The 20498-nt window shown below is 39.9% G+C and overlaps 1 protein-coding gene across 2 annotated transcripts in view; it reads left to right on the forward strand.

Annotated features, from left to right (window-relative positions):
- KHDRBS1 (KH RNA binding domain containing, signal transduction associated 1) overlaps positions 1–20498 on the forward strand; it is a 34102-nt gene that overhangs the window by 10602 nt on the left and 3002 nt on the right. The window contains exons 2-10 of one of the 2 annotated variants that reach the window (XR_008426393.2): positions 53–177; positions 1514–1630; positions 4100–4246; positions 7404–7537; positions 8106–8307; positions 8844–8911; positions 9676–9734; positions 12975–13167; positions 15754–15811. Coding sequence is in view for 1 of the 2 variants with exons in the window: in XM_045190769.3 (XP_045046704.2) it covers positions 53–177; positions 1514–1630; positions 4100–4246; positions 7404–7537; positions 8106–8307; positions 8844–8911; positions 9676–9734; positions 12975–13072 (950 nt within the window). In the remaining variant the exon portion in view is untranslated. Of the gene's footprint in view, positions 1–52; positions 178–1513; positions 1631–4099; positions 4247–7403; positions 7538–8105; positions 8308–8843; positions 8912–9675; positions 9735–12974; positions 14253–15753; positions 15812–20498 lie in introns of those variants that run through there. The other variant, XM_045190769.3, reaches the window with a different exon arrangement.

The following is a 20498-nucleotide window of genomic DNA, read 5'->3' on the forward strand; positions in this document are numbered from 1 at the left end:
TGCCTTTATTCACCAGAACAAAACTTAGTTAAATTCTGTTTTGTTTATTCAGAAATTGAGAAGATTCAGAAGGGGCTTTCAAAAAAGGATGATGAGGAGAATTACTTGGACTTATTTTCTCATAAGAACATGAAGCTGAAGGAGCGGGTACTGATACCTGTGAAGCAGTATCCCAAGGTAAGGCAAAAAGTGCATCACTTTTCTGTCTTTGTACATGTGCGTTACGGGCTGTAATAATGACTTAAGAGATCATGATGCATCAGAAACGTGTGCCTGTGAAGCTTCTTTTCTGTACTTATATACTTGTTTCTGGCGGTTGAAACAGATAAGTCCATAACTAATTGCATAGCTACCCCAAGAAAGAAATGTAATCATCTTTTTATTTATCAGAAAATTTTATCCTCAAATGTTTGTTCCAGCTCTAAGGTCAAAGTAAAAAACTGAACCCTAAAGAGCTGTTCTGTCAAAAGATTAACATGAAATCTAGATAAAGGACATTATAACATAAATCCTTGATGAGATGGAGTTAATTTTATTTCTTAAAGTTTTATTTTAAACTGTCTTTTTAAAAAATATTTTATTTTGAATACCAGGCAGTGAGGGAGAAATACCATATGATCTCACCTTTAACTGGAACATAATCGACAAAAGAAAAAAACAAACAAAATATAACCAGAGACACTGAAATTAAGAACAATCTAACAATAGCCAGAGGGAAGAAGGGAGGGGACAATATGGGGGAAGAATTTTCAGAAACTACTGTAAAGGATACGTGGACAAAACTAAGGGAGAGGGTGGAAGCAAGGGAGGGAGGTGGGTTTGGCTGGGATTGGGGGGGGTGGGGGGGTGCAGACAACTGTAATTGAACAATAAAATAATTTTTAAAAAATAATTTTTTTTTAATTTTCATTTATTTATTTTGGGGGCGGGCGAAGAGGGAGAGAAAAATCAGTGTGTGAGAGAAACATGGACGCACACCCCCGACCAGGAACCTGGCCCAAAACCCAGGCCTGTGCCCTGACAGGTATCAAACCCACGACCTTTCAGTTCACAGGCCAGCATTCAGCCCACTGAGTCACACCAGCCAGGGCTCAGAGGTTTACTTTTAAATAAATCCTTTCTCCTCCTCTTCTTTTTCCTTTTTTTCCGGAAAGCAATTCATTGTATTTAGTTTACCAAAAAAAAAAAATTTTACTAAAAAAGGATGCCATATGTCTGTTCTGAGGTGACTTCCTTAAAAATGTCTATGTATACGTTAAAGTACTAGAAGTTGTAGTGTGATACGGAAAGAGCATCAGACTACATCGGGAATCCCAAAATTAAGCGTAGGAACTGCTACTTTCATAACCTTAGGCTAGTCACTTTATCAGTACAGCCTCAGTATATCCTCCAGTAAAATGGGAGTGGAATTCTACCTGTTTTACAGGGTTGTTGAAGATCAAATGAGACAATAGATATGGAAATGTTTTATAGGAGTTTGTATACTTAGAAATCTGTTTTTATTTTCTGTCAGTTCAATTTTGTGGGGAAGATCCTTGGACCACAAGGGAATACTATCAAAAGACTGCAAGAAGAGACTGGTGCAAAGATCTCTGTGTTGGGAAAGGGCTCCATGAGAGACAAAGCCAAGGTAAGCTCACATAGTGAAGCAAGAAGACACCCTAATGCCGCCTCGTAGCTCAGGATCCAGTACGGATGCCTTACGGAAGCTAGCACTTGTATATGTACAGAATGTGACTCCTTTAAATATGTAGTGGATGTAAGAGATTATAGACCAAGTTGGTTTACTTGCTTGGTAACCCTGAAAGAGCATGTGTGCACCCTGGTGTTTGTTTTCTTTCTGACTTATGACTGCATTAGTAATGAAAACAGCAGTGGCAGCTATGGCATTAGGAATCTTATCTGTGAAAACTTGGAAGGGGAGCTGTACTAAAACTTACCCAGACTAAAAACACTAAAATGTGAATAGCACATTCCCTTTCCAGTAACATGGAATAGTGAGAGTAATAATGTAAGTGCAGGTAAGTCTGAGGATTAGTTGTCTGGTTTGTCTTACAGCCAGCTGGAATGTGAGCCCTGCTGAAAGAAGGCATGAGTAATCCTGACAGCAGAACCTAATGCTTATTTATTTTCCTGCCATAGCCCTATACGTGTTGTACTCTTTGTAGGTACTGAGAAACTTCCCGCCAAAACAGAATAGTCTTAGCCTCCTAGAGTCAGGTTTTAGATGAGACAGACCTGCTACAGCCTTAAAACTTCCTCTTTCAGGCCTCCTTTTATGCAGCCTAATTGATGAACATTGTCTTCTCATACCCTCTTTGTCCACTCCCAGTTCTCACTAGAAGAATAATGCCGTTAGGGCTGAAGTATGTTATTCTAGCTAATCAGATTTGCCTGAGGTTTTCTTCTCTCTATCCTGATTTCTTTCCTCTAGAACTTCCCAGGCCATGTAAGCAGATAAGAAGGGCTGGTAATTAATAGTTCTGCCTGGGATTTAAAAGCAACTGCTTGCAATGAATGAATGAGTCAAAGATTGGTGAACAGTGTGGAGATTCCTCAAAACATTAAAAATAGAGCTGCCATATGATACAATAATTTCTGGGTATTTATCTGAAGAAAACAAAAACACAAATTTGAAAAGATATATGCACCCATATGTTCATTGCAGCATTGCTAGTTATAGCCAAGATAAGGGAGCAACCTAGATGTCCATCAATAGATAAATGGATAAAGAAGATGTGGGGTGGGGGGGTGCATGTGCACACGCTGAAATATTATTCAGCAATAAAAAAGAATGAAATTTGACATTTTCAACAACATGGATGGACCTAGAACATATTATCCTAAGTGAAATAAGTCAGAAAAAGACAATTACTATGTGATCTCATTTATATGTGGACCTTAAAAACACAAAGTAAATGAATAGACAAAATAGAAACACTCATAGAGAAGAAGCTGATGGTTGACAAAGGGAAAGGGTGAGGGGATGGGAATAAAATTAATTAAAATTTATTTTACTGTGCTTTTTATTTTCACTTTTATTTCTGCCTGTCAAAAAAATTACTAAACATATGAAAATTATCAAATGTGAGCCATAACAAAGGAAGAAAATCAGTTGATAGAAAAAAGACCTGGAAAGGATAGAAATTTTGGGATTCACAGAAAAGATTCTAAAATAGTTATTATAAATATAATAAATTTTTTCAAGGATGTAGAGGAAAAACAAGTAGAGATGGAATTATAGAAAATGAAAATGTAATAGCTTAAATGCAGATTTCACTTGATGAGCATAAGATAATGTAAGACTGAAAGAAAAAAACTAGGAGGGAGTGGAAGTCAGAGAGCCTAAGGGTAGGACTATTCAAGCCAAAGTATGAAGATAAAAAAGACTGACAGAAAATGAACAGAGTCTTAGTTGCCTATGGAACATTATCATGCAATCTAGCACATATGCAATTGTAGTTCTAGGAGAGGACTCGGGCAGAAAACAATTAAGGAAAAAAAAATAAAACTAAATAAAAGCAAATGCTTGGCAGTGAATCAATGATTGGCAGACAGCCTGACCCATGTTGCTCAGTTGGTTGGGCGTCATCCCACAAAGTGAAAGGTTGCTGCCACTTTGTCCCGGGCAGGCCACATGCCTAGGCTGTGGGTTTGGTCCTTGGTCAGGGGCACATAGGAGAGGCAACCAATTGATGTTTCTCTCTTGTATTGATGTTTCTCTCTTGCTTTCTTTCTCCCTTTCCCTCTCTCTAAAAATTAGTAAAAAAAAAAAAATTTAAATTAAATAATTGGCCAACAGCTACTATCTGAATGAGATGGAGTTGTGTTTGTCTTTCCTATACCTTCTAATAAGAGCTCCAGTGACTACAGCAGGGATTCAACACAGTAGTTAACTTTTAGCAGCAGCAGGCCAGTTGCAGGTATAGCAGGTTATATAAATTACTGTTCTCCAGAGCTTGTTTTACTCACTTCTTATGCTTTATTGTGTTCCTTAAATGTTACAGTTATTTCTTGCTATCCCTTTGGCCTTGAGGTAAAAGTGTCATTAACTCCCTAACTGGTGTGATAACGATGTTTTGTTTTCATTTTTCCATAGGAGGAAGAGCTGCGCAAAGGTGGAGACCCCAAATATGCCCATTTGAATATGGATCTGCATGTCTTCATTGAAGTCTTTGGACCCCCGTGTGAAGCCTATGCTCTTATGGCCCATGCTATGGAGGAAGTCAAGAAGTTTCTAGTACCAGTAAGGAAATTCATATCCTGTATCTTTTGAGCAAGAAGGAACTGCATCTTGTGCTGTTGCTAAGGCAGGGGTTCTTAACCAGCATCGCTTCGTAACCTGAAATTGCATACCAAATCATGTACTTACTGTTTGTTTTCATGAGGTGGGCTGTTACTTGTTCCAAGTTTTCTAAGCACCCTGCCCCAAGGCCACTCTATCCATCTTTGTCTAATATGGTTTTAGTTACATGTCAGTATCTCAAACCCACAATGTGTCTGGCATTCTAATACCTGGTTAACAAAGATTTAACAGGATCTTCACTGAGCTAAGTATTTTGGTACTAGTGTGGGACCAGGAGGTTATGATAGGAAAGTGACTAAGATGGTCATAAACTCCTTGTGCTCAAGGGTTTATGTCTAGAGTGTCTAGAGAATAACAGCAAGAAGTTTCTAGTATCTAATCTTCATGGATTAAATTTGATGTGGGTGCATTCAGGGCTTTTTTGCCTAGAGGAGTGTGTTCAAGCAGAGTTTGATTTAAAAGAGACGTGATTATTACAGGTTTGACTGTTGATGGTATTAAATAGATTGGTGTGTGGTTCCTTTTTTTTTTTTTCATTTAATGATTTTAGAGAGAGGGAGGGAGAGAAACATCGATTTGTTGTTCCTCTTAGTTATGCATTCATTGGTTGTTTCTTGTATGTACCCTGATATGGGATCAAACCCACAACCTTCACTTATCGGGATGATGCTCCATCTGAGCTGTGTAGCCAGGGCTGGTGTACAGATCCTTTGAGAATGTAACTGAGGCCCAGGAAGAGTTAGGATGGGCAAGGTTACCTGTCTTGCTTATTACCGCCTGGTCAGAGGATCTATTCTTTGAATAATTTTTTGCCTTTTAGCAAGGACTGGTAGTCGTTAGATTTAATATGGTACTATGGAATATTTAATAACCGAGGTTGAACCTGGAACCTTAGAAAATATTTGGAATACTATTGAACTAGAACTGAGTAAGCATTGTATTTTCGTCACTGAAACTAAGAGGAGATGAGCTATAATTCTTGGTTTTCTTGAATATGTAAAATGAGGAAGTTGGAACTAAATGTGGTATCAGAGATTGTGAAAGTTGGTAGAGCAAAAATTTATAAGCAATATGTACCTATAATGCTGAGCCCCAGGGATTCCAACCCTGTCGCAAGTGTCTCAGCAGCTGCTTTGCTTCCAAGTACCTTGTTTTCATTACAATGTTGAACATGAAACAGCCAATTTTAAATATGCTGGAGAAAAAAACCAGAGCTGGTAAATTTTACCCTTAGGAAATTCTTTGTGTGGCGTTATATTGAAGCAGCCTGAGTCATCCATTTGCTGAAGGATGACAGGGGAATGCCCATCTTTTCTTTATCGTTTAAGCTCAGCTTTTTTCTCAAAAGGAATTGATTTATAAGGCTTCTATATAAGTGGATTTTCAAAAAAGATGCCTGCCAGGGAGATTTGGGTTTCCTCGGTGTTGATGTGGTGGTCGGGAGACTCTAAGCAAATTGCTGTCATTGGTCACTTGATTCTCCAATATGAGTCTCAAGCAGCAGTAATGTGTAAGGTAGGAGGAAAAGGTGAAGAGCTATGAAGGGACATTTCTATGGAGACAAGAATTTTCTATTCTTGAAGCTGTATCCAGCTGGAATGTGTAAAAATGCATCAAATATTAAGACTGAATGGCTTCTGGCCCTAGCTGGGTAGTTCAGTTGCTTAGAGCATCATCCCGATATGCCAAGGGTGGTGGATTCAATTCCCAATCAGGGCACATAGAAGAATCAGCCAATAAATGTATAACTAAGTGGAAGAACAAATTGATGCTTTTCTCCCCCACTCTCTTCTCTCTAAAAAATCAATAAATTAAAAAAAGAAAAAAAGACTGAATGGCTCTCATCAGGAAATAATGTGAAAAGATTTGCAGATCTCAATTCTTCCCTCTTGTGAAGAAAAAAATAAGCCTATTTTTGCATCCATGACCAGAGTTGTTCATTTCCCCTTAGAACCATGAACTATAATCAGAGAAACTTCCTGGTACAATAGAAAGGTCATCGGACTGGGAGCTTTATCTGTATCATGTTGGACAAATTATTTTTTTTAAGATTTATTTATTTATTTTTAGAGAGAAAGGAAAGGAGGGAGAAAGAGAGGGAGAGAAACATCAATGTGTGGTTGCCTCTCACACACCCCCTACTGGGGATGTGGCCTGCAACCCTTTGGTTTGAAGGCCAGCACTCAGTCCACTGAGCCACACCAGCCAGGGCTTGGACAAATTATTATGTCACTTTTCTGAGCTTTGTTCATCTCAAACACATGTTAGTGCCTTGGGTCTGCAGTACAAAAATGGCTCCTGGCAGCTCATAGTCTAGTGAGAAAGACAGACAACTCTAAAATGATGTGGTAAGTGCCTGGATAGAGAAAATTAACATGATGCTGTGGGACTGGGGATGGCATCCAGTGAAAGTTTTTCAAAAGAGGTAGTATTTTAGATTAAGTCTTATAAGAGTGGCTTAGAGTCCTTCAGGTAGACCAAAAAAAGGGGGGGACATTATAGTCTAATGATTCAAAGCCTAGGTTCTGAATTCACATCTAGAGTCTGCCACTTACTAGCACTATGTCCTTGGGCTGGTTTCTTTATACTCCCTGAATCTGTTTTCCCAACTGTTAAAAAAAGAAGATCTGCCTACTTACTTCAGGGTTATTTTGAAGATTAAACTGAAAAATCTATATAAAGCTTATTATATAATGCCCAGTGCATACAGCTTAATTGATGATGATGGCTTTTATTATTCTAGGAAGAGGAAACTATTTGCAAGAATAGATGTGTAAGACTATGCCAGGTTCTGAACTACAAGTTGTTTAGCATGGCTTGAAAGGTTATACTTGGAGGGAGGATGGAAGTGATGATCTGGAGAGCTAGACAGGGACGACTTCATGAAGAACTCTGACATTTTAATGAAGATGAGGTACTTGCCTCAAGGATGTGACAGATAGGGCACCATTTGACTTGAGAGAATGAATGACCTCTGAGACTTCATCTGGGCTTTCAAATCTGTTCTTAGTATTCAAGGCTCATGTGAGCTAGATGACTTCCCAGTAAAAGGTAGAGATGGTGCACAACACTCCTTCTCATTATCTTTCGTTTGTAGGACATGATGGATGATATCTGCCAGGAGCAATTTCTAGAGCTCTCCTACTTGAATGGAGTACCGGAGCCCTCTCGAGGACGGGGGGTGCCAGTGAGAGGCCGGGGAGCTGCTCCTCCTCCTCCACCTGTTCCCAGGTAAAAATAATAGAGACTACCAGAAAGAGGATGTAAATTTGACTGCTGGTACCATCTCTCTCAGTGGTGCTCTCGTTTCCAGCTTATAGTATCAGAATTTGTATCCTGTCCCAAGTAGAATTCTAGTTTTTGGGCACTTTGGCTGTGGTCAAGGGCAAAAGTCCTGCTGAAACTTTGGGTCTTTTAATTTTGAACAGTTCCAGCATTTTTTAAATGATCTCTGGCTTCAGAATTTTACCTTTTGTTACTGTTTCTTTCTGGAGTATTAAGATTCTTTACGGGAGTCTACTCTGGGACCTGGGGAATCTTCCATTATGGGTCTTTTATCTACCCATATATTCGTCTATGTTTTAATAATCGTCCTTTTAAGACATCATGAAATCTAGCTAACTCTAGAATTTGTAAACAAATCTAACCGTGAACGTAGCCTTTTTATAAAAAGCTTTATTTAAAATAAACTTTTTTAGATGGTATGTTGTAGAATTATACACCTGAAACCTGTATAATTTTGTCAACCAGCGTCACCCAATAAATTCAATAAGAAGGAGGGAAAACTTTCTTTTTGCAGGGGCCGTGGTGTTGTACCACCTCGAGGAGCTTTGGTGCGTGGTACACCAGTGAGAGGAGCCATCACCAGAGGTGCCACCGTGACTCGAGGAGTGCCACCCCCACCTACTGTGAGGGGTGCTCCAGCACCAAGAGCACGGACAGCAGGCATCCAGAGAATACCTTTGCCTCCACCCCCTGCACCAGAAACATATGAAGACTATGTAAGAAGTTTAAACAATGTGCTATTTCCCCCTACCTAGAAGGTTGCCAAAGGAAGTGGAATGACAGGGCCTTGGCCCTTTTGTGGGTGGCAGGGATTGCCTATAAGATTTAGATTCTGCTCTTTTCTCTTACCGTGAATGTTAACCTATGGGAAGATTTCTCCATTTTAAGCATGGTTTACTACTATATGTATGTAGATTAAACAGGAAATAAGCTGTGCCTTGATGTACAGTGTTTTACTAAGAGGTCTCCCACTACTACTGCTACTAAAGTTCAACTTTGTACCTTATTTTCTGCCCACACTTGAAGGGGTTTTTTGTTTATTTGGTTTTTGGGGAGTTGTTTCTGTTTTGTTTGTTTGGTTTGGTTTCATTTTTAAAAAACAACCCTTTCTTGACTTTTCCACAATGGGTGTTAACATTTTGAGGGGAAATTTCACGTTCTGTTAATGTAGAAACCTGCCATCCTCCTGTGGGATATGCTTATCTTCCCTGCTCTCTGTGATTCTGACTTTATTTCATTTTATTTGTTCTAGGGATATGATGATACATATGCAGAACAGAGTTATGAAGGCTACGAAGGCTATTACAGCCAGAGCCAAGGGTGAGTCAGGCAATAAAGGTTCTGTCTCTTGTCCTAGGGATGGATGGAAGGAGGGCCTGAGAGGTTGAGGCAACACAACTCTATGGGGCGGTATGGCTTACTTTTGGGGGGTATATCTTTTAGCTTTGAACATATGTAAGGCACATACTTGAATCTACAGATTTGGATAATTGTGAATTTTAAATTATATTGTAGAATCTTAGAATAGCAGATGAAAAATTCCTGAGCTGTGACTACATAGAAACAAAGGAAAAATGCCTTTAAATTAATTTGACTTATTATTTAAAAATATCATGGTCACATTGAAGTTGTGTAAAAGTTGAAGAGGAAACTATAATCTCACCGCAGTAACTTAGCTTCTTTTCTGCACTTTTCTTTAAAAACATTTTTATTTTTATGTCTCTTATCTGCAATAGACTGAAAAAGCGTCTCATAATTCTACAGTGGGGGACAGAACAAGTCTTTTTCATGTTTGTTTATTCTCTTCCAGTGAGCCCTCTATATACATGTGTATGTGCATTATGGTTCATTTGTGGTTGTGCTTTTCCACTTTAAATTGTGTGATATCCATTTTTCTTTGCTGTAGTTTTTAACCTTTTTTAAAATAAGTACATTGCTATACATGTGGTTTGAAGGTGGGAATGAACATCTTCCTCTATTATACACATAGTAAAATGACTGAAATACTGGAAGTATTTGGGAGAAAGGTGAAATTGAAACATAGTTGCTGTATGGCTCTCTAACACTCTGTCTTTGGCTTTTAGGGACTCAGAATATTATGACTATGGACATGGGGAGGTTCAAGATTCTTATGAAGCATATGGTATGTCTTTATTTCTGTGGTGGGGCAGAATGTGCAAGTAAGTGCCTGAGAGAATGCTGGATTATTGGGGATCAGACAGTCACATACCCAAGGAGAACCCTTTAAAGGCAAAGATGTTTGGTAGATGTAATAATAGGAATCCTACTCTTACTTAAATTTTGTGTTGTGCAGTAGAGATAGGGGTACTGTTACTTTTGGAAGGCTAAGCATATGTCCTAAACTAGGGCTCAGGTTCACCTTGGCCTGGATGGAACAGCAGACATTTAAGCTGATGTTGATTTTTTTTCCTACTTTAAGCCAGGAGATGGCTAGACCTAGGTTATGTTACTGTGTTGGGCCTTTGTTGCTGACACATAGGCCACATTGGTGGATAGTAAGAATTTAATTATATCCAACTCTAATATTCTGCTCTACCTCATTTTTTTAAATGATTTTTAAGATTTTATTATTTTCAGAGAGAGGGGGAGGGAGGGAAAAAGAGAAGGAAAGAAACATGGGTGTGTGAGAGAAACACCAGTTGGTTGCCTCCCTCATGCCCCCAAATGGGGACCTGGCCCACAACCCGGGCATATGCCCTGGCTGGAAATCAACCTGCCACCCTATAGTTAGCAGGCCAGCATTCAGTCCACTGGCCAACACAGCACCAGCCAGGGCTCTACCTCACTTTTAAAAACAATTTTGGATCTCATCGAAAAGATTCCCACTGTAGAGGAAATGATAGCTGAAAGGGACTTAGATTGTAAGTACTTAGCCAGAGCAGCAGGTTGGGGTAAGAATAGCACCTATTAGACTCAGGTTAGAGGTTGTAGGGACTGAAGCCAATTCAGGGTAGTGCTGACCTAAGATTCTCACTGTCTTAAAGATATCTCAACTCAGGCCCTGGCTGGTGTGGCTCAGTGGATTGAGTGCCAGCCTGTGAACCAAAGGGTCGTCAGTTCAATTCCCAGTCTGGGTAGGGCACATGCCTGGGTTGCAGGCCAGGTGCCCAGTAGGGGGTGCGCAAGAGGCAACCACACATTGATGTTTCTCTTCCTGTTCCTCCCTCCCTTCCCCTCTCTAAAAGTAAATAAATAAAATATTTAAAAAAAGAAAGAAAGAAATTAAGAAAAAGATATCCCAACTTAGTCCTTGATCCCAGGAGAGCTATAGGGGCTGGAATGGCTGTACGACCAAACTACCTTCCCTGAGGTTTGGTTAAAAACACATTGCTCTAGAGTGTCCTTAAGATCCAATTAATGGCCTCGTGTTAATTGGCCTCAGAGGGAGTGCCACGTAGCAGTGGATGCAGACAGACAGGCAGAGAGAGAGCACCCTTTTACATGTGATGTATTTTAAACATACCTGAAGGAATTTCAGAATCTTTGCCAGGGGATTCAGCAGTTGACAGTTTTTTCTTTTTCTTTCTTCTTTTTTTTTTTTTTTTTTTTTTTTAAGATTTTATTTATTTCTTTTGGGAGAGGGGGGGAAGGAGGAAGAGAACCGTCAATGTGTGGTTGCCACTCACACATCCCCTACTGAGGACCTGACCTGCAACCCTTTGGTTCGCAGGCCAGCACTCAACCCACTGAGCCACACCAGTCAGGGTGACAATTCTTCTTAAGATACTAGTTGACAGTCTCCTCCTACCCCCAGCTGAAAAGGGAGAAACTGTTAGGGCCTCCCACAGATGGACAAGCTGAGCTTAACTCCTCAGCACAGTATGTAATAGCCAGTCAGCTGCTTACCCAGGGAAAGAGTTTTTACTAGTTCTAGCTAAATGGCACTGGTCAGTTGCCATCAGTAACACTGCACTGCTCTGCTCATACACCACTATTCAGAAGGGTGGTATGGTTGCCCTGGCGTATTTCCCTCCATCAGTGAGGCAGCACAATGGGGCCTCTGTATGTGTTGACTAAATTGCATTTCTGTTTCACTGGATAAAAGACTGGACTGAAAGAGGCAGACTGCTCCCTGTGCTCCTGGTATGATGTTGCCATGGTTAATCTGTTCTGATTTCTGCCTTTATAAACAGAATTAGAAAAATAAACTACCTTGTTGGTACCCAGAAGCAACTTGGAAAGTGTTGGACATGCCTATTACACAATGCATAGAAACAGGTTTAGATAGGATTCTGTGTGACCCTAGATCCATATGGGTGATTTTAAACCTATAGTGATGGAGGCAGATGTTTATGAATGCAGGCAGCTGGAGAAATACTTGGGGAATGAACTGGCATGGGTCAAGTGTAGCAGTGAGTGGGAAGAATACACTTATAAACACAACTCATTGTTATGGGAGGTCAGCTCTAGTGATTCTCTCCCTCAGCCTTTTCCCTATCAAGAAGGAAAACTGTTTGAGGATGTCACCCATGTTTTCTGTCTTCTCTGGACTATTGACATAAGAAAGGGAATAATGAAATCTCTGATCAGTGCTCTAAACACATTTGATTGTACTTCCCTCTGCCAGAGCAGTAGACCTCAGCTCTGCCGTTGGAAAGCCTCATGAGAAATGGTCCTTGCTTGCTTTTCCCGGAGGGCCGGAGAACACTTCTCTGCGGGGAAACCTGACTTGCTATTACATGGAAAGGGAGTCAGCTGCTTCCAGTCTTGAAGACTTCCATAAGTTCACCTTACCTGAGGCTGTCTGATTGTTTTGGAACAGGAAAGGGCATTGCAGACCCACTGAAATTGATTTCCTCATTGCCTCAGCAAGTGTTGGGTTTACCGAGGTTTGGGGGCTGGATATAGATTACATTGCCTGTGGAAAGCCTCTTTGCTAGAGATTACACCAAGCCCTTTTGAGCTGTTTCTGTCGACTCAAAACTGCCCTCCAGTTGGGAAACTGCTTAAGCTGCTCAGTATGGCACAGTCGAGGGAAAAGTGTGGACCACTGGGGAAGTGGCAAGACATTGGAAGCAAAGCAGTGTTTCTTTTTCTTTTTTTTAAGGTTTTATTTATTTACTTCTTAAAACTTTTTTTTTAGATTATACTTATTTATTTTCAGAGTGGGGGAAGGATGGGGAGAAAGAGAGTGAGAGAAACATCAGTTGGTTGCCCCTCACATTCCCCTTACTGTGAACCCAGGCATGTGCCCTGACAGGGAATCAAACTGGCAACCTTTTGGTTCATGGTCCAGCATTCAGTCCACTGAGCCACACCAGCCAGGGCCCAAAGCAGTGTTTCTTTACCAGCTGACTTACCCCTGCTCATCCCCAAGTGCCATTAGCATATGATTTATAAACTGTTCTTGCTTTCCCTGTAGGCCAAGACGACTGGAATGGGACCAGGCCATCACTGAAGGCCCCTCCAGCTAGGCCGGTGAAGGGAGCGTACAGAGAGCACCCATATGGACGTTATTAGAAACAAACATGAGGGGAAAATATCAGTTATGAGCAAAGTTGTTACTGATTTCTTGTATCTCCCAGGATTCCTGTTGCTTTACCCACAACAGACAAGTAATTGTCTAAGTGTTTTTCTTCGTGGTCCCCTTCTTCTCCCCACCTTACTCCATTCTTAACTCTGCATTCTGGCTTCTGTATGTAGTATTTTAAAATGAGTTAAAATAGATTTAGGAATACCGAATTAATTTTTTTAAGTGTGTAGATGCTTTTTTTCTTTGTTGTTTAAATATAAACAGAAATGTACCTTTTATAATAAAAAAAAGAAGTTGAGTAAAAAAAAAAGCCACAAACCTGTTAGTTTCACAAGTGACATTGCTTGCTTAAAGGTTCTGAAGTTAAGGCTTGTTACCTTTATCTTAGTTTTGATTTGAGGCATCCCGTATAGTTGTAGTTGCAGAATCCCAAACTAGGCTACATTTCAAAATTCAGGGCTGTTCAAGATTTAAAATCACAAACGTTAACGGCAGTAGGTGCCACCATGTAAAAGTAAGCTCAGACGTCTCTAAAAACGTTTCCTTTAAAAGCACATGGCGGTTGAATCTTAAGGTTAAATTTTAATATGAAAGATCCTCATGAATTAAATAGTTGATGCAATTTTTAACATTAATTGACTTAAAAACAACAACAAGATTAGGTTTGTAAAAATGACTTTTTCATTATGTGGGTTTTGAAATCTAGCCCCAGACATACAGTGTTGAGAGATACTTAGTGGAGAATAGGTTTTGAAGCGGTTGATTGGGGGAGAGGGGCTGGCTACCTAAATTGAATTCGATGCAGAGCTTTTTAGCCACAAACTATCTTTCGATAATAGTACTAATTAAAATTTCAGTATTTAAAAAGACAAAGTATTTTGTCCATCTGAGATTCTGCACTCCACAAAAAGCTCACTTGGACACTGGGGCCAAAAGCTGAGGATTTTCTTTAGTTGACGGTTGTCAATATTGAACTGTTCCCAAGATAGTCAAGTATGTCTCAACACTAGCATGATATAAAAAGGGACACTGCAGCTGAATGAAAAAGGAATCAAAATCCACTTTGTACATAAGTTAAAGTCCTAATTGGATTTGTACCATCCTCCCATTTTGTTCTTGGAAAATTAAATGCTACATGTGTAAGTCTGCCTAAATAGGTAGCTTAAACCTATGTCAAAATGTCTGCAGCAGTTTGTCAATAAAGTTTAGTCCTTTTTTAATCAAAGTAAATGTGATGAATTGTCATTTTTGTGGGTGGACAATAAAATAGTTTTCTCTTTCAAATAAACTTAAATTAATTCTAAAGTTAATGGGCTTGTTAAAAGTTGGAGACATTCTTAAAAGTGGTGGTGGGGATTTTATTTTAAGTTTACCAAAAAAAGTTTATCGAGTTGTTAAGTTTTAGTTTAAAAATAACCAAAGCTTTTTCACCCCCTGGAAGTTGTTGAAAACAGTTTTATCTAATCCTATCACAAGATCTAATTTCTGGAGAGAGAAACCCAACTAAACCAAAACTCGGATTGGTTTCCCTACAGAGGCGTCAATACTTCAAGTGCCAGTCATCCTTGTTTGCATCTCCTGTAGCGCCCCTAGGTGGTCCTAAGAGTGACACCAAATGATCTCTGTGAGTTTGGAAAGGAATAGCACCTGCTTTTAGAGATGACAATTCAGCAAACCCTGGGTGCCCTTAAGGGTTTCCCTTCTAATCCCAGAAACACTGTTAATAAATCAGCTGGATTGGGGCAGGATCTGGTGTGATAGGCTGGCTCTGCACTCCCTCCTGAGATCAGGAGGAAATGATGGAATTGGTTGGCCCTGTTTCCCCTGCGCTGTCAATTTTCAGGGTTCGAATGCCTTCTCTAAGTGAGCCACCTAAAACTGCTCGGGGGTGAAAAATCCTCTTGTATGAAGTGCCAAGCTGCCTGCAGCAGTGCATGATGGACTTTTTTTTTCTTTTTAAAACACACCAACAAAAAAATGTATTTGTAGATTGTGATAAAGTGTAAATAACTGAATTTTCAACCATGGTTTGAAGTCAGCTTTCAGGGCATTATGTCTTGTTTTGATGAAAAGAGATCACTCTATACCCCCCTTTTTAAAGGAAAATTATCGCAAGAGAATCAGGATGTGTAAAGCTAACATGCATCGCAAAAAACCAAAGGTAACCTAAATGTCTGATTTTAATAGCACATATTTCTCTTTTACATAAACTGTGACAGCAACTTGCATAAACAATTCTTTAGCTGTTAATTTTAATGTTAAAACTTTGCAAAATTTGTTTAATAAAAATAGCTGTAAAAAGAAAAACCATATGCTGCCGCATAAATTAGCCATAACTCTTAATAATCCTGCCCATCACAAGTGAACTGTAATGTAACCTGGGCACAAAGTCTGACATCTTAAATGACACAATGTAAAATTTCAATGACTGTAGATTAGATCTGCTCCCCAAAGTAAAGCTTTCTGCTCAGCTATTTTAAAATGTACAAGGATGCGCCCCTATAGGTCCCCATATTGATATTCACAATGAAATGTTGCTTAAAGTTTCCTTAAAGTTGCATGTTTCTCTCCTGTAATGTGTAACTGCATGCAGGATCTCTATCTTTTATTTTGTGTGTCTTTAAAACTTCCTCATCAAAAGACTGATCTCTGAATTCTCCATTTTCAGGTCATCGAAAACTTGAGATATTTCCTGGAGTAGAATGGGTAGTAAAGACCCCTGTCAGGTATGTTAAGGTGGCTTTCTATTAAGGATTGTGGGACTTTTATCCTAACTATAAAACAGTTCTGCCAGGAGGTAGCCTGGGAGGTGACCGATGGGTGGCCCTTTTTCTGTACGTCGTTTGTATCATATTTACAACACAACTATGTTTATATGTTTGTTCACAGTACATATGGAATTTACTTGTAATGACTAGCATGGCTATTGAATCCCACTCTTACCTTGTCAGTAACCTAATAAGGCAGTGTTTCGTTGGGAGTTCATTGGTTGTACGCAACAAAATGACTGGCTAATGTAAACAAGGGGGAATTTATTAGAAGGTTGTTAGGGGCTTATAGATTCAGTGTAAAGACTAGAAAATCTGGCTTAGAAACCATAGTAGCTGCAGAGAACTGAGGCAGCGCTGTTAGGCCCCAAGAGTGGTCCTGAAGCAGCAATAGCTGCTTAGGCACTATTGCCGTAGTTTGTAAACTCTAGCCATGTTTGGTTTCTTTCCCCCTCGAGATTCAAGTTCTAGGAAGGGCAGGTCAGACTGGCTTAGCTTGAGTCACATGCCCGTGCCTTAGCAGTATGCTTCACAGTGTGCAATAAGAAAAAGGTCATTCCTAAAAAGTCAGGGTGTTGTTAGGAAAGGGAAATGGATTCTGGGCAGCGAAAAAACAGTTGTCCAGTAATATATGTATTTGACAGAAGTAACTGAGACTTAACTACATGAAGTGACTTCCCAAGGTCACTTCATTAGTATTATCAGTAATCAAGCCCACATTTGTGTTACCAGAACCTAATGCCTTGACTTACACAATACTGCACTGCTTATCATCTAAGGAAAGAGGTATTGCTCACCCTTAGGTATTTCTCACATTTCTCACACTTCGGAAACCCCTAGTTAGGGATATTATTTTATAGTAGAAAGGACATAGGCCTTTCTGCTATGACAAAAACCCGGAGTTGAATCCATGAGCTATCTTTTGCTTAGTGATCTAAAACAAATCACTTTCCTTATTTCCGTACCTAGGAAGGAAGATAGTGATAAGGTACACCTCTCAGTGTCTGGCAAACTGAGGGCTTTCTGTGTATAGGCCAACCAATTCCATGCTTTATACATAGTAAACAGTGTTTTTTCCCTAAGAAAGTTTAACCCCCTTGTTTGGGTAGTTGGGCTCACGCTGACAACTCAGTAAGCCTTCCTATTGCTTGAAGCCATCAAGGAACTAACGGCATGATTTCCCCTCTGCCCCTAAGTGAGTTGTTAGGGTTGTGATAGCACTGAGGAGATGAGATCTCCCTAGGGGTGAGACAAAGACACTTAAAGCCTTTGACAGAGAAATTGCGTTTTGGACACCATTTCTTCCAAGCCCCCCTCTGAGCCAGGAGTCTCTGAGATTTGGAGACTTTAAGGAGGGCCATTTGTCTTGAGCATGGTTTAAGAGCACCCAGAAAGTCCTGAATATGATACTGATCACATGAATTGTAGAAAAATTTAAGGGAAAGTCCATGAATGCAGAGAAGTTAGTTTCAAATCTGCCTAGGGTGGTCTGAAGGAACAGCATTTTGGGGAAACATCTTTTGTCATTTGGCCTGTGCTTGGAAAAGCAGGTTCCACTGTTGGCAGACCAAGGTCTGTTTGTGATCTGGGTGTATAGTTTAGCCAGTTGGTCCCAGTGATTTCTATAACTTTCTGTCACTACCTGTGAACTTATTACAGTTCTATATGCTAATTTAGAGATAGGTAAGACTGGGACACATCCTGGCTCTGCCTCATCATAGCCTTTGACTTTGTTTTGACAGAAAGAAAACCCTTACCCCTTGTCATTTATCATCAAAGGAAGTTGGTAATAATAGCTAACATTTATCACTATATGCATCATAATATCCTAAGCAGTTAATAAGGATTATCTCATTTGATCCTTTCTACCTTTTTCTTTTTAATTCAGATAAAATTCACATAACATAAAATATACCATTTTAACCGTTTTTAAGTATTCAGCCTGGTGGCTTTAGAATACTCACAATGCTGTGCAACCATTATTGTTACTTAATTCTTGAAAATTTCCATTACCCCAAAAGAACTCCTGTACCTGTTAGTAGTCACTCCTAATTCCCTTATCTTCCCAGTCCCCGGCAGCCACTAATCTACTTTCTGTTTCTATGGATTTGCCTATTTTGAACATTTCCTATAAATAGAATTGTAGCCCTGGGTGGTGTGGCTCAGTTGATTAAGCACCAGCCTGCGAACAGAAGGCCACAAGTTCGATTCCCAGTCAGGGCATGTGCCTGGGTTGTGGGCCAGGTCCCCAGTTGGGAGTGTACGAGAGGCAACCAATCGATGTTTCTCTCACACACATCAATGTTTCATCTCGCTCTCTTTCTTTTCCCCTTCCCCCCCCTCTAAGAATACGTAATAAAATCTTTTAAAAGAAATAGAATTGTATAACATGTGCCTTTTGTGGTTGGCTTCCTTGACTTTGCATGTTTTCAAGGTTGATCCATGTTACAGCGTGTGTCAGTACTTCACACTAGTGAGAGGAAACATTACTTCCAAAAGCAGCCCATTTTGGTTCGGACAGCTCCAGCTATTGGAAGTTTCCCTTATGTTAAATGAGTCACTCCAGAAACTTGTACTGGTTCTTCTTTGGACTCCTGAATATCCTTTTCAGTATTGGAAGATCATTTTCATTCATGTTTCTGTCCCAGCTCCAGAGTTATTTGTTAAGATTTGCTAGATCTGATTTGAAGCAAAACTAAAATTTGGATTTTCTATACCAGTTGTTTAGGGTTTGCTCAGATTTGTACAGGCCCTGTTAAATGTCCACGACAAGCCAGATGCTACCTGCAGCCTACCAATTTGCGGCTTTTGGTTAGCTTCTATTAATGTAAATTAAGGACATATTAAGGTTATTGAGCTATAATTCATATACTATACTACTCACCCATTTAAAGTGTACAACCATTTTTGTACACCAAAGTCCATTTTATATGCTGCAAGTATGCTGCTTCTATAAAATACTGTGTTGACAACTGAGGCCATTATAAGATGTATTATTAAGTACTGCAAAGAAAGAAGACAACCGATTAAACCGACACAATGGTTTCTTTTTATATTGAATGTAAGGTGCACCCTGATTTCAGACTTGTTAAAATCTGGGGGGGGAAATGTCTTAGCTACTATGGCATTTTGTCAGTTCTAACATTCTTCACTGTATGCCATGCCCTGTCTTCTCCACAGGTAGAGTAGCTATTATTAACCCCTGTTTACGCAGTGATGAAACTGAGGCCCAGAACAATTAAATCAAATCACTTATCCAAGGTCATGCAGCTGTCAAGTAGCAGAGCTGAGATTCAAGCTCAGGCAGTCTGATTAGAGCCTATGATCAGTCTTAACTACTAGATTATATTGGAATTGAGAAGTTTTACCCATCAGCCAGAATCATCCCAAGAGGCTTGTTGAGTCATTCTGTATCCTGGAAGGAGGCTTATTCTGCAAGAATATTATTACTAATGCAGTGAACATTTGCCGAGGTCGTTTAGGCTCTTGTGCTGGCTGTGCTCAGTCTACATCAGTTCATAGTCTCTGCCTTCAAAAAAACTCCGTCTAATGGGAAAGAGTCAGTCTTACAGAAGTTACGGTAGTGTGTGATCGTTTCTGTTGCTGAACTGAGTATTGGAGCCTATAGGAGCTGCTGAGAAAGGCATAGGGAGTGCTGGAGAAGGGAAGTAACAAAATTTGAGTTGAGTCCTAAAGTATAACTAAGAATTTACCAGAGAGACATACAGATTAGCATAGCACTTTACTATGGCTTTAAACAGACTAATTTCAAATTCTGCCTCATCCAAAGCTTTGGAATCTTAGATGAATTATCCTCTCTTAAGTCTCAATTTCATCATCTATGAAATGGGATAATAATCATTTTACAACATTACTGTAAAAACTGAGTGAACTAATGTGTGTAAAACATTCAACATGGTATGTAGTAAGCACCCAATACATTTAACCGTAAATAGAGGCTGGAAGAGTAGGTTAGTGCCAGTTTTGAAAAGGTAAATGTTAGGCAAGAAATTTGGACTTTATTCTAAAGTGTAGGGAGCTATTGGAGGCTTAAGAACAAGAACCCACTTGTGTTAGCCATTGTGTGGTGAGGTAGCTAAGTAAGGGAACCAGAAGAAAAAGCCATCTCTAAATGGAACCACTCCTTCGTGGGAGCGTGAAGGGGATGGTCTCCCCTCACCTAGCATTTCTTCCTGTCTCCCTCTTGTCTGAAGGCCTTTTGGTTCTTCCTCAGAAAGGAAAATCATCTCTCCTCTCAGATAGCATTTGAGCTACACGAGGGTAGGGTGTTAAGCCTTCACCATGTGTTAGTAGTCTTCCCACATCCTGTCCCTTTCACCCACCCTGTGAATTGGAGGCTAAAACTCTCTGAGTCTCCACTGATAGAAACTGCTCTCACCACTCTGTCCTAAATGAATGAAGTCTCTGCCAAGCTCTTCATTCTGTGCTCTGTGCTGGGAGTATCATATACAGCATCCCATTTAATTTTCACGAACAATCCTGTGAAACAAGGATGATACTGGGAAGTAAAAACTGATGTGTACAGGTTAGGATGACCACAGGGTCCAAAAGCTGGCTCTTAGACCCAGGTCTTTGTGCTCCCACTGAGCTGCCTCCTGTGTTTAAGAGTGGCAACAAGAAGATC

The sequence above is a fragment of the Desmodus rotundus genome, chromosome 3 (genome assembly GCF_022682495.2).
Source record: "Desmodus rotundus isolate HL8 chromosome 3, HLdesRot8A.1, whole genome shotgun sequence".
Classification (NCBI taxonomy): Eukaryota; Metazoa; Chordata; class Mammalia; order Chiroptera; family Phyllostomidae; genus Desmodus; species Desmodus rotundus.